We start from the raw sequence: 12,121 nt of genomic DNA on the forward strand, positions 1-12,121 counted from the left end.
GACTTTATACCACATATATCGACCAATGTGGGAGTTATTTTTATATAATGGAGAAAGTCCTTTTCTAATAAGAGTGTATCTGTATCTAAAATTGATAAAATCAGGCGGAAACCTGCCTTAGCGACCATATGACTGATATTCACGATTTTGAAACGTCCAGCTGACCGTACTCTATATATCTGTTTGTATACCAAATAACAGTCTTGTATCTTATTGTGGAGCTTAGTTATGGCAATTTATTTGTTGTTCATTAATGGCGTTTAGTGGGCGTGGCAGTATTCCGATTACGCCTATCTGCAATACCAACCGTCTTACGTCACAAAGAAACATGTGTATCAAGTTTTATACAGATATCTCAAATTTTATTCAAGTTACAACTTGCACGAAGCGGGGAGGGGTATAAGCGACGAACAGACAGTCACCCGGATTTCAACGCGTCTTTTCATCCTGATCATTTATATATAATTAACCTTATATCTAACTCGTTTAGTTTTAGGTGATACAAACAACCAATCCATTATACTCTGTAGCAACATGTTGCGAGAGATAGATATAGACTTGTATATACATATATTTCTTCTAATATTTGGTGATAATCAGTGGATAGGTATATATTCTCAGCCATCATGTTGAACCTATAACAAAATATACCAGACAACAATGTAAAAAAGTTTCTTAGAATGTGTATTGTATAGAGGAAAAATATCTTTCTAGGAAAATTCGCATTCAGTAAATATTAGTAGTGTAGTATCAAAAGGGCTAAAGACCCTTGTTATGTGGTAATAAATAAACCGCGACCCCAATGGCTAAAATGCTACTGTCTATGATTTCAGTCTTTCGTCACATTTTAATTAAGGGTCATGAGGTGTACTGTAAACTCAAGAAAATTACATTTATGTACTTTTTGGGATTTACCCAGAAAGAAGAAAATGTACATACCTGCCTACATATGTGCATTCTACAATATACTTCATTATATGTAAGTCATTGTTAATTTAGTCTTCGAGAGCAGCTCTTTCAAAATAGGTAACATAGATCCTCTTGTTTTAAAAAGTGTTAGATAAAAGCAATTTACGGAGGGGTTTTCCGAGCACTTAATTTCAATACAATGAAATAAACTACTAATTTCTAAAATATCAATATAACTAAATAATCTGTATTATTATGTTAGTGAATATCTATGTAATATATAGGTATACAAAAGTACAAAAATATACCATAATAAAACTATTATACTCTGTAGCAACATGTTGCATAATAAATATCAGTACACTGTGTTTGTAGTTTCAGTTACACTAGATTTCTTGACCAGCAAAGTGTTTTCTTCAAACAAATTTCAGTGTACAAAGTGTTTAATATCATCAATGTTACGTATAGTGTTTATACATATATATGCATATATATGTGCACACATTTACAGCAGTATATTCAACTAAAGTACCTTTAGGAAAGAAGTCATAGCAAGAACTCAGTTATAGTGAGAAACAGACGAACGGAACTATACAAGTACTTTATATATTTATTATTTATTAATAATGCCTAGATTAAGTAGAAGATCTATATTAATAAGTCGTCTTCAGAATAGAAGACGTATGAGAGTTCTTCATTCAAACTCTTTATATAGAGATAGTGAGCAGTCACAAGATACTGTAAGTCACGCTAATCGTGGACTAGATTCTGATGTACGTCTGTCCGAACAAATTATCAATACAAATTAACATAGAACCAGGCGGAAAAATCTCGAGGTACGGTCTTTTGAACAAAATTTAAATACTTTTCAACATAGGGCAAGACGTCAAAATCAACAAATCTCGATCGATCTCGAAATACTCGAGGTCATAGATCTCGGCGCGAAGACCCGAGGTTCGCTCTGTTGACCAAGTTGTAAATACTGTTCCACATAGAACAAGGCGGCAAGATCCATAAATTCACTCTGAAGAGCATATAAGAAATACTCGAGGTCATAGATGTCGGCGCGAAGACCCCGAGGTTCGATCTGTTGAGAAAATGAGAAATACTCGAGGTCATAGATCTCGGCGCGAAGACCCCGAGGTTCGATCTGGTAATAATATTCCCATGGGTCTTTTACCTTCCGAGGTAAACCCAGGCGGTCAAGAAACTCTTTTGGACAATATTACTCTAGAAAACTTGGACTATAACCGTTTAGTCAAGGTGAAGGACAAGGACCAATTGACATAATTCAAGACACTAATTCAGAAGAGTTGTCATTTGAAACAATATACTACGTACATGCTCTGAAACATATAGCAAAATAATACGTTCTGAAATTCGCCGTTTTGACAGAAGAGCATGTACCAATCCAAAGTAGTTCTATGATTACAAAAAATTAGAACTGCTACAAATTAAGAATAGTACATCCCTTTGCCTTAGAAAGTTTTCAGACCGGAGCCGAGTTACGACCCATAATCTATTAAACGAAAACTTTGTCTAAAACTTGATTCAACACGATGATGGTTACAAGGTTTTGAAAGGCGTTAGATCCTCTCCTGCGCACTAGTAAGCTGAGAAGAAAACGGATATCGCTATGATTCGCCAATTTTGGCTTTCAACCTTCTTTATCACTTTATCGGCTGTAAAATATTAGTTGGTCATCCACTACGTTAGTATACCATATACACCAATGCCTTCAACGGCATATACCTCTTACAGAAACAAGTCAAAATTAAGAAAGACACAAGGAAAACATTTCAAAAATTCAAAACGTTTAAAATTCAAATATAACTACAGAAAACATTTCTAACTGAAACAATTTTGAACATTTCCTATCTGAACGTAGAATATATGTATATTTCTTTTGATGACTATTAAAGGAAAATTACAGGATCGTTTTATAAACGCTTATGATCCTCTGATTTAAGAACTCCATAGAGCAAATATGGATATCCAATATATACTGGATGCATATGCTTGCTGTTCATATGTAATTAATTATATTAACAAATTTAATAGGGGAATTTCTAGGCTCTTAAATGAAGCTATATCAGAGGTAACTGCTGGATATTATACTGTTAAGCAAAAACTTAAACATATTGGTAACAAATTTATATCAGGTACAGAAATATATGCACAAGCCCAGTATTATTACCAAACCTTGTATAATTCGGTATAGAAGGTTTAACCCCGATTTGGCCCGAGTTGAATATTTCCGCGAAACGGTAATGCTTCACTTTCCATGGCAAAATGAAAAGCAAGATCTCATTCAAAACGATAATGAGCAGACTTGGATAACACATCGTATTCTAACTGAGGAAAGTCAAAGAAAACATCATGTTTTTGAGCAAAGAGAACTTGAACATGTTCTGAAAGTATTTATAATGAAATAGACTTAGACGAAGGAGCAAAAAATGAACTACCTATCGTGGCAAATGAGTTCAGAGTGTTAGCACTGCCAGAAATAAACCAAAATATAAATTTGCTGGATAACAGATAATCGCACTGAATCTGATTGCAATATTAGACTTAATAAATTACCTCCACTAATTCAAGTTGAGGAACTAATTTCTTAAATTCAAAGTCTAAATACTAAGCAAAGCACCAGCTAAACAAATATCGCCCCTTTTATGAGTTCATTACCGGCGGTGTAGGTGTGTAAAAGAGTCATTTGAAATCTGCAATATATCGAGCTCTTAATAATCGTTTCATTTCTATACCTGGATCTAGTCCAAGTTCCTTGAAAGTTCTTCTTTGCGCACCTACGGGTAAAGCAGCATTCGGAATAGGTGGAATGATCCTTCATTCAATATTCTCTTTACCTGTCAGTTGAATTGAGAGTTGCGTCCACTTAGCAATGACACAGTTAATTCATTACAGACAGCCCCTTCGGTGGTATACCGATTATAGTGTTTGGTGATTCGAAGCAACCCTCACCTGTTGGATATAGGTGGATATTCTTTCCTAATCCCAATGGTGCACACAGCACTTTAGTTGGCTTCTCTTTATAGGAGTTATTTTAATACTTTAATTTACTACTTTACTAATGAGACAACAGGAGGATCAAGATTTGCAATTGCATTAAACCATATGGTACTATGACAAATGAGGACATGTCATTAATTGAAACTCGAGTAGTTAATTCTGAGAAAGTTTCTGATGATACCACAGATTTATTTTGGTCCAATAGGTAGGTAGGTAGGTAAAGTGGCTGTCATTCGACACACTTAGGCCTTTAGGAGGCCCATTGTGATACCACTGGGACTGTGATCCCCTCACTCTACTGGTTCCTCTCTGAACCACCCCGTACTTCTGATGAACTTCATCAGTGTGACAAGTTTTATCTGTGCAACCTCCGAGACGTCGTCAAGAAACCCACGACCCATGGTTGCGATTCTTTTCCTATATAGTGCTGCGCAATCGCATAGAAGATGTCTAATGGTCTCCTCCTCTTCTACTTCCTGACAGCTTCTGCAATAGTCGTTATATGGCGCGCCAAGTCTACTTGCATGTCTGCCTATTAGACAGTGGCCTGTTAGTACTCCTACGAGAGTTCTTATATCATTCCTCTTGAATTTTAATAGTCGGCATGTGCGGCTCATATTCCATTTTTTCCACGTTTGCCTGCTGGTTGAGCAGGTCAGGGATTGATTCCACTGACACTCGGCTATATTAATGACATGTTTGTCGATTAGGTATCTACACATAGCCAGAGGCATATTTATGTCCACCTTACCAGGATCTAGTTGTAGGGTGGTGCCTGCTCTGGCTAGTTCATCTGCTACGCAGTTACCAGGGATGTCACTGTGTCCTGGAACCCATTGCAGATTTATAGTGAAATAGGATGACAGATCCGCCAGAAGATCATGGCAATCCTTCACTGTCTTCGACGAAATCCTATGAGACATCAGAGATTTCAAAGCCGCTTGGCTGTCTGTATATATAAATACACTTCTTGTTGTTATTACGCTTTTTGTTAGTACAAGAAGGCTTTCTTTAATTGCAGTGACTTCTGCTTGGAAGACACTACAGTGGTCTGGTAACCGGAAGGCGATTTTGGTATCTAATTTAGCCGAGAAGACCCCGCCGCCTACTCGGTTATCCAGTTTGGAACCATCCGTATAGAAGCTAATCCCTTCTTCCTTGTCCACTACATCCCGTTCCCACTCCTCTCTGGAGGGAAAGGTAATATTGAGGACCGGATTTAGGTTCAGCTCCACCGGATTGCGAAAATCCGTAGTTATGGGAAGAACCGGGAACTTCCTAAGTATCCTAGAATGTCCCTTGTTACAGGCGACTAATAGGGAGGCTTCCCGCAGTCTTAGAGCTGACTTCGCTGCCATTTGCTTGCAATATAAGTCTGTTGGCAGCAAGTGTAAAATTATGTTGAGCGCCTGGCTTGGCGTAGTTCTGAGAGCTCCACTGATGCAAATACTAGCTGCTCTTTGTATACTTTCCATGCTTCTAATCGCATATTTCTTTTCTGTAATTGGCCACCATACTACTATCCCGTAGGTCATGATCGGCCTTACAATTGCTGTGTACAGCCAGTGAGCCACCCGAGGTGTCAGTCCCCACCTGGGCCCCACCATTCTTTTACATGTGTAAAGCGCTGTAGCAGCTTTCTTTACCCTCGCTTCCAGGTTTTGTTTCCAAGAAAGCTTCCTGTCCAAAATTAGTCCCAAGTAGCTTGCTTTATCCCCTATCGTTAGCCTGGTGCCATTTAAAAATGGCGGCGTGATTTCGGGAGTACTGTGTTTCTTAGTAAACAATACTAGTTCTGTCTTGCTAGCATTTAAATTCAGTCCGCATGATACGGCCCATCGATTAATCTCGTTTAGTATTGTCTGCATGAGACTAGCGAGGGTGTTCGGGAACTTGCCCCTAACCGAGACTGCCACATCATCAGCGTAGGCCACAACATGTATCCCCTTCTTTTCTAGGTCCACAAGCATTTTATTCATTGTCAGGACCCAGAGAAGTGGGGATAACACGCCTCCTTGGGGTGTACCCCTTCGGACAGATCTGTACATCGTTGAAGCTCCCAGCGTTGAAATAATTGACCTGCCCAAGAGCATCTGTTCAATTAATTTCCGGAGAGGCTCAGATATGCCCAGATCTTTAAGCGCGCTCAATATGGCCTTTGGCTGGATGTTGTTAAAGGCACCTTCTATGTCTAGGAAGACTACGAGGGTGTATTCTTTTATTTCCAGAGATTTTTCAATCTCTGCTACCACTGAGCTTAATGCCGTTTCTGTGGATCTACCCTTCGAGTACGCATGCTGCGAAACTGCCATTTTTCTTGGGTTTAGTATGTCCTTTATATGTATTTCTATTAGTCTTTCCAGCGTTTTTAAAAGAAATGATGAAAGACTAATTGGTCTAAAATCCTTTGGATTAATATGTGAGCTTTTGCCCGCCTTTGGGATATATATCACCTTAACTTCCCTCCATGTCGAGGGAATATAGTTCAATTTCAGCGCCCCTCTAAACATGGTTGTTATCCAGTTTATTGTGTAGCTCAAGGATTGCTGTAACTGGGCCGGGAATAGACCGTCTGGTCCCGGCGTTTTATAAGGCTTGAAGCTGCCTATTGCCCAATAAACATTGTCATCTGACACTATGTCTAGCGGAGGGGTCTCTGAGCTTACTTCACTCCCCATTATATGCCCCCCTGTGAGGTTCTCGGAACTGTCTGGGAAGTGAGTGTCCATTAGTAGGCCCAGAGTCTCTTTACTGGATTCCGTCCAGCTGTGATCTGGCTTCTGAAGGTATCCGATGCTGTGTTTCGACTGTGTCATTATCTTTCTCAGTCGGGACACTTCTGCTGTATCTTCGATATCGCTACAAAAAGATTTCCACGAATTCCTTTTTGCTTTTCTTACCTCCTTTTTGTATGCCCGAAGGTGGTTGTGATAGTTATCCCACTCTATATCTTCTTGGGATAGTTTGGCAGAATTGAATTGCCTTCTGCAATTCTTCTGCATGTTCTTAAGTATTGGGGTCCACCAAGGAGGTCTAATTCTTCCCCTACTGTGTGTTAATGGACAAGCTACCTCTAGTGCTTGACGACAAGACTCTGTGAATCGTTTAACAAGGATGTCTAGGTCCTCTTTTTTTCCGGTTGGAATGGTGGAATCATAGGAATACGCTTTTTTAGCTCCTGCATGTGCATCTGCCAGTTCGTTTTCCTATGATTCCTGAATTTCTCTTCCCTAACTACATTTTCTTCAATTATACACTCAATGTAGCGGTGGTCTGAGAAGGAGTGTTCTTCCAATACCCTCCAATGTGTTATTTTATCCACCAGTTCTTCCGATACCAGTGTTATATCTAATACTTCCTGTCGGTTTCTGGTTATAAATGTTTTCGTACTACCTTTGTTACATAACAGAAGCTTACTTCCTATTAGATAATTAAAGAGCAACTCACCCCTTTCATTAATGTCCGTGCTTCCCCATAGATTATGGTGCGCATTGGAGTCGCATCCAAGTATGATCGAACACTTGGATGCTTCGGCGTCTCGTACCAGCTCCTTGAACAGCTGCGATGGTACTGCTACCTCGTCGTACGGCATGTAGCATGATGCGAGCCGGTATTTCCTCTTGCTCGTCTCCCAGCTTACTACCGTAGTGTCGTTACTACTGTAATTGTGTAATAAAAAGACATTAAGCTTTTTGTTAGCCAATATACATGTCCTTGGCTTACCTACACAACCATTCGCGTATAGATTGTAACCTGGTGACCTCAGACCGCAGATACGCCCTCCGTTAACCCATGGCTCCTGAATGAGGACAAAGTCAGGCCGTTCTTCTGCCATGCGGTTAACTAGGGCTAGAGACGCTAGTTTGCTGTGGTGTAAATTAATTTGGAGAAGACGCATTAGTTATGGTCTTCTCTGCATCATCATGAGAGTCGCTTAAAAGCTCACTCTCAGTGTAGAGTTTAGAGAGTCTGTCCGCAAGTTCAGACCCCGAAGTACACTCACCTTGATCCGTGATCTCTGCGTCGCTCGAGGACTCCACTGGATCTTCCTCGACTTCGCACTCCGATTCCGATGCCAAGTTTTCTCCTGCATCGGCGTCTGATTTGTAGGTCATGACCTTTACTTTTGTGAATCCGTAGTTGATCTCTCCGCCACTTTTCGCTAGCGGTTCTACGGATTCTTTTGTTAGAAGCAGCAGAATCTGCATTGTGGCTCGCTTCGTCTCCACTCCAGATTCTGCTGCGGGGTCGTCAAAGGCCTTGACGAATCTCCATCCCTCCGTTGGCAGATTTGGGTTGCAGGCTCTTATGAGCTGCATTATTTGGTCCGGCTGCGATGGTGTAGCCGGGATCCATACCCTTGCTCTCGGTCGGGATGGGATATCTTTCCTGTCTACCGCCACCAATTTGGCTCCGGGGTAGACCTCTCCCACTTTAGATATTGCTGCTTTATATAGCTGGACCGATCTCTCGTCGTCACACGCTATCATCTTTATTTGCCCTTGATACCATCCGGCATCCGCACATGACGGGGGTGGACCTGGATTGCTAAGTAGCACTTCCAAAGCCACATTCGTCAGTGCGGCTTGCACCCATTTCCATTGGGCTCTGGGGATTTTTCCTTCGGGATCACCCTCATCCAGCACACCAATGACAATGCGGTTTCGGGCCACATCAGCAAAAGATCTTACGGGCGTCACGCCCTTAGTTTTCGGTCTCTTTGCTGACGGCTTAGCCTCTTCAGCGGACCTTTGTCTTTTTGTTGCCACTACCGGCGCTTCTAGTTTGAAGTTAGGTAGGACAGCTCTCGCGCAATCAATGGATTCTTGGAGCTCCTTTGTGAGCTCCTCATTGCTTGGCGGTTGCAGCTCCACCTTCTTCAACAGGTATGCAGCGCGTCGCTTCTCTGCATACTTTGCTTTTGCCGGGTCATCAATCCTGAAGGAAGGCCACTCTCTGACTGACCCACTACTGGCAGCTTCGCTTTTAGCATCTCCCACCTTCTCCTGCTTGGCTGCCAAGCTTTGGCTACAGGGGTTGGTATGGGCTGCCTCCAGCGTTGCTGTTTTTGTGGCGCCAGCCTTGGCTACTGCCCCCTTAGTATTCGCCTTTGCTCCAGGACCAAGCTTCGCTCCTGTCCTCGCTTTGGCTGTTGTCGAGCTCGTGCCAAACGCTGCTCTTCTCTGGGAGCAACCCGCTCCCTCCGGTCTTTTTGAAGGAGGTCCGGACTCCTTTTTGTTTTTATTTATCATGTTAATGTTTTGGCTCATATTTTGGACCCACGAGTGTAGGGGAAAGTATGTCCGCTTGCGCATAGCCCCCGCTACGCAAGTAAGGCTATCTTATTACGGATTGCGCCAGGTATCCGTAAGCTCCGTGCGAGACTGGGCTATTTAAGGGCCCCCAGCCAGGTTGATCTTCGGCACGGGTCGCATGACACCTTGATCCAGCCCCTTACCTCCTACCATGGTAAGACCTCCTATCTGGATGCTGCACTATCGAAGAGTACCGAACACCCAGATAGGAAGCCTGACCTTAGCTAGACACCTCACTACTAACGACGTGAACCTGTGGTATCTATTTCCAGTCGGCACCCTCGTGGAGGGTTCAGCGGAGGATTTTTGCCAACTTTTGGTCCAATAAAGAGACAAATAATTTTAATGCCCTTAAGCTCAGTCGTATAAATGGAAGTGAGAATATATTGAAAAGAGGTGTGATGTATTGCGATGATTTTGCATCTATGTATAAATATGTTAAATCTAGTAGAAAAGCACAAGCCAGTGATCATAAAGAAGAAGAGAGGGAAAACGATAATTTACCAGAAAGCGGGCTTGTCATGCCTCTTTAAGACAGTAGGGGGTTTTTTAAGCAACGTACCAAACCTTGTATTATTCGGTAACCTTCTAACCCAGATTTGGCCAGAGTGGAGTATTTCCGCGAAATGGTAATGCTTTACTATCCATGGCGGAATGAACAGCAAAATTTCATTGTTAACGATAGTAAGCAGACTTGCATAACACATCGTATTCTAATTGAGGAAAATCAAAGAAAATGTGATGTTTTTGAGCAAAGAGAACTTAAAAATGTTCTAGAAAGTCTTTATAATGAAATAGACGTGGACGAAGGTGCTCAAAATGAACTACCTATCGTGGAAAATGAGTTCAGAGTGTTGGCATTTCCAGAAATCAACCCAAATATAAATTTGCTGGACTTGCATGGTGAAGATTCCACAGATAATCGCACTGAATTTAATTGTAATATTAGACTTATTAAACTACCCCTTTGATTCCAGTTGAGGAATTATTATTTTTTAGTTCAAAGTCTAAATACTAAGCAACGAACCTATTTGACACATTTGACGCACCAGCTAAAAACAAATCGCCCATTTTATGAGTTCATTGGCAGCGGTGTAGGTATAGGAAAGAGTCGTTTGATATCTGCAATATATCAAGCATTTAACCATCGTTACAATTCGAAACCTGGATCTAATCCAAGTTCCTTAAAAGTTTTTCTTTGCGCGCCTACGGGTAAAGCAGCATTCGGAATAGGTGACCCTGCATTTTGCCTGTTAATCAATTGAATAGAGAGTTGAGGCCACTTAGCAATGACACAGTTAATTCATTACATTCCAGACTTATCGATTTAAAATTAATCATAATTGATGAAATATCGATGGTAGGTGCTCGTATGTTTAGCTCTGTTGATGCGAGATTAAAACAAATTTTCAAAACAGACAGCCCCTTCGGTGGTATACCGATGATCGTGTATGTTGATTTGAAGCAACTCTCAGCTGTTGGAGATAGGTGGGTATTCTGTCCTAATCCCAATGATGCATACAGCACTTTAGTTGGTTCCCCTTTGTGGGAGTTATTTAAATACTTTGAATTAACAGAAATAATGAGACAACGGAAGGATCAGGTCTTTGCAATTGCATTAAACCATATGGCATCTGGTACTATGACAAATGAGGACATATCACTAATTGAAACTTGAGTAGTTCATTTCGAAGAAGTTTCCGATGATGCCATATATTTATTTTGGTCCAATAAGAGACAAATAATTTCAATGCCTTTAAGCTCAGTCGAATCCCAACTGAAGCTATCCTTTCAACTGCAAAAGATTCAGTTAAAGGAATTGGTATAAGTGAAAATGAGAATATTTTGGAAAGAGTTAAAACTTCAGTAATTCAGTATTAACTTTCTCTGTCAGACATTTAATTGTAGAACTTCAGGAAGTCCTTACTTCTGAGTTATGCAATCAAACTGTGCTAATTGTAGGATATTTCAACATTTGTTTAATGTTTACAGGGAATTCAATAGAAAAGAAAAAATAGAAAAAGCTTTATTTCCCTGCTTGGTGTGGAATGTTCAACTACACGTGCCGATATACTAATTGATTAGGCATTTTCAAACATGGATCCTTCCCTTGTTAATGCAATTACTTTTGAGGCAGTACACAGTTATCATGACACTATTTGTGTCTCTATTTCCAACTAAAGTTTTCAGGCTTATTGCAATAGTACTTCATTTTTTTTTTCAAATATAAATATGTATATTAAGAAATTGTATAGCAATTTTGACAGTAGTTTTTAAGACAATTTTAAGAAAAATATGTAAATAATCTAACTAAGAAATTTTAAATTATATGTATAATTTGTTTTTACAAGTATATATGACATTATTGTATAAATATATAATAGAACTTAAATAGTATAAGGAGAAAAGGAATATAATTTGGATATATGTATAAGAATCTATACAAAAATTTATGTTTAATATTGTAAATATAATATTATATACAAATTAATATAATAATATAATTTTTAAAGTTGTTAATATTTATTATTTTTAAGTTAAACATGTATAATAATATCGATAAAATAAATAAAAGATGTTATTCATTGTCAAAAAACGATTTATTTTCATACTCCTCAATACAGTTGTAATTCATTCTATATAAAATAAATTATAAGCGTGTACAACAAAACACAAGAACGATTTCTATAATTATTAAAATATATAAAGAAATTTCAAAAGAGTATACCATTTGACTATGCGAGAGTATGAAATGTTCGGTTGCATTCGAACTTGACCCTTCCTTACATTTTATACTCTCGCAACCTGTTGCTAAGAGTATAATAGTTTTGTTCACCTAACGGTTGTTTGTATCACTTAAAACTAATCAA

The 12,121-nt window shown here is 39.6% G+C and overlaps 2 protein-coding genes and 1 long non-coding RNA gene across 19 annotated transcripts in view; 1 reads left to right on the forward strand and 2 right to left on the reverse strand.

The window, feature by feature from the left end:
• Ptp52F (Protein tyrosine phosphatase 52F) overlaps positions 1-12,121 on the forward strand; it is a 922,788-nt gene that overhangs the window by 441,764 nt on the left and 468,903 nt on the right. The gene's annotated exons all lie outside the window — the stretch shown is intronic.
• Positions 7,354-7,690, reverse strand: LOC138856872 (uncharacterized). Its single transcript, XR_011395855.1, has 2 exons — positions 7,660-7,690; positions 7,354-7,595 (listed from the first exon to the last, which is right to left on the reverse strand). It is a non-coding gene; the product is annotated as an uncharacterized lncRNA (long non-coding RNA).
• Positions 7,710-9,552, reverse strand: LOC138856869 (uncharacterized). Its single transcript, XM_070107723.1, has one exon. It carries the CDS (start codon positions 9,249-9,251, stop codon positions 7,815-7,817), a length of 1,437 nt encoding a protein of 478 aa, XP_069963824.1. The 5' UTR covers positions 9,252-9,552; the 3' UTR covers positions 7,710-7,814.

Source organism: Bactrocera oleae, chromosome 4, assembly GCF_042242935.1.
Source record: "Bactrocera oleae isolate idBacOlea1 chromosome 4, idBacOlea1, whole genome shotgun sequence".
In the NCBI taxonomy this organism is placed as follows: Eukaryota; Metazoa; Arthropoda; class Insecta; order Diptera; family Tephritidae; genus Bactrocera; species Bactrocera oleae.

What these genes read in the sequence shown, in the direction of transcription:
- LOC138856869 (XM_070107723.1), bottom strand. Translation starts at nt 9,251, where the DNA reads ATGCGCAAGCGGACATACTTTCCCCTACACTCGTGGGTCCAAAATATG.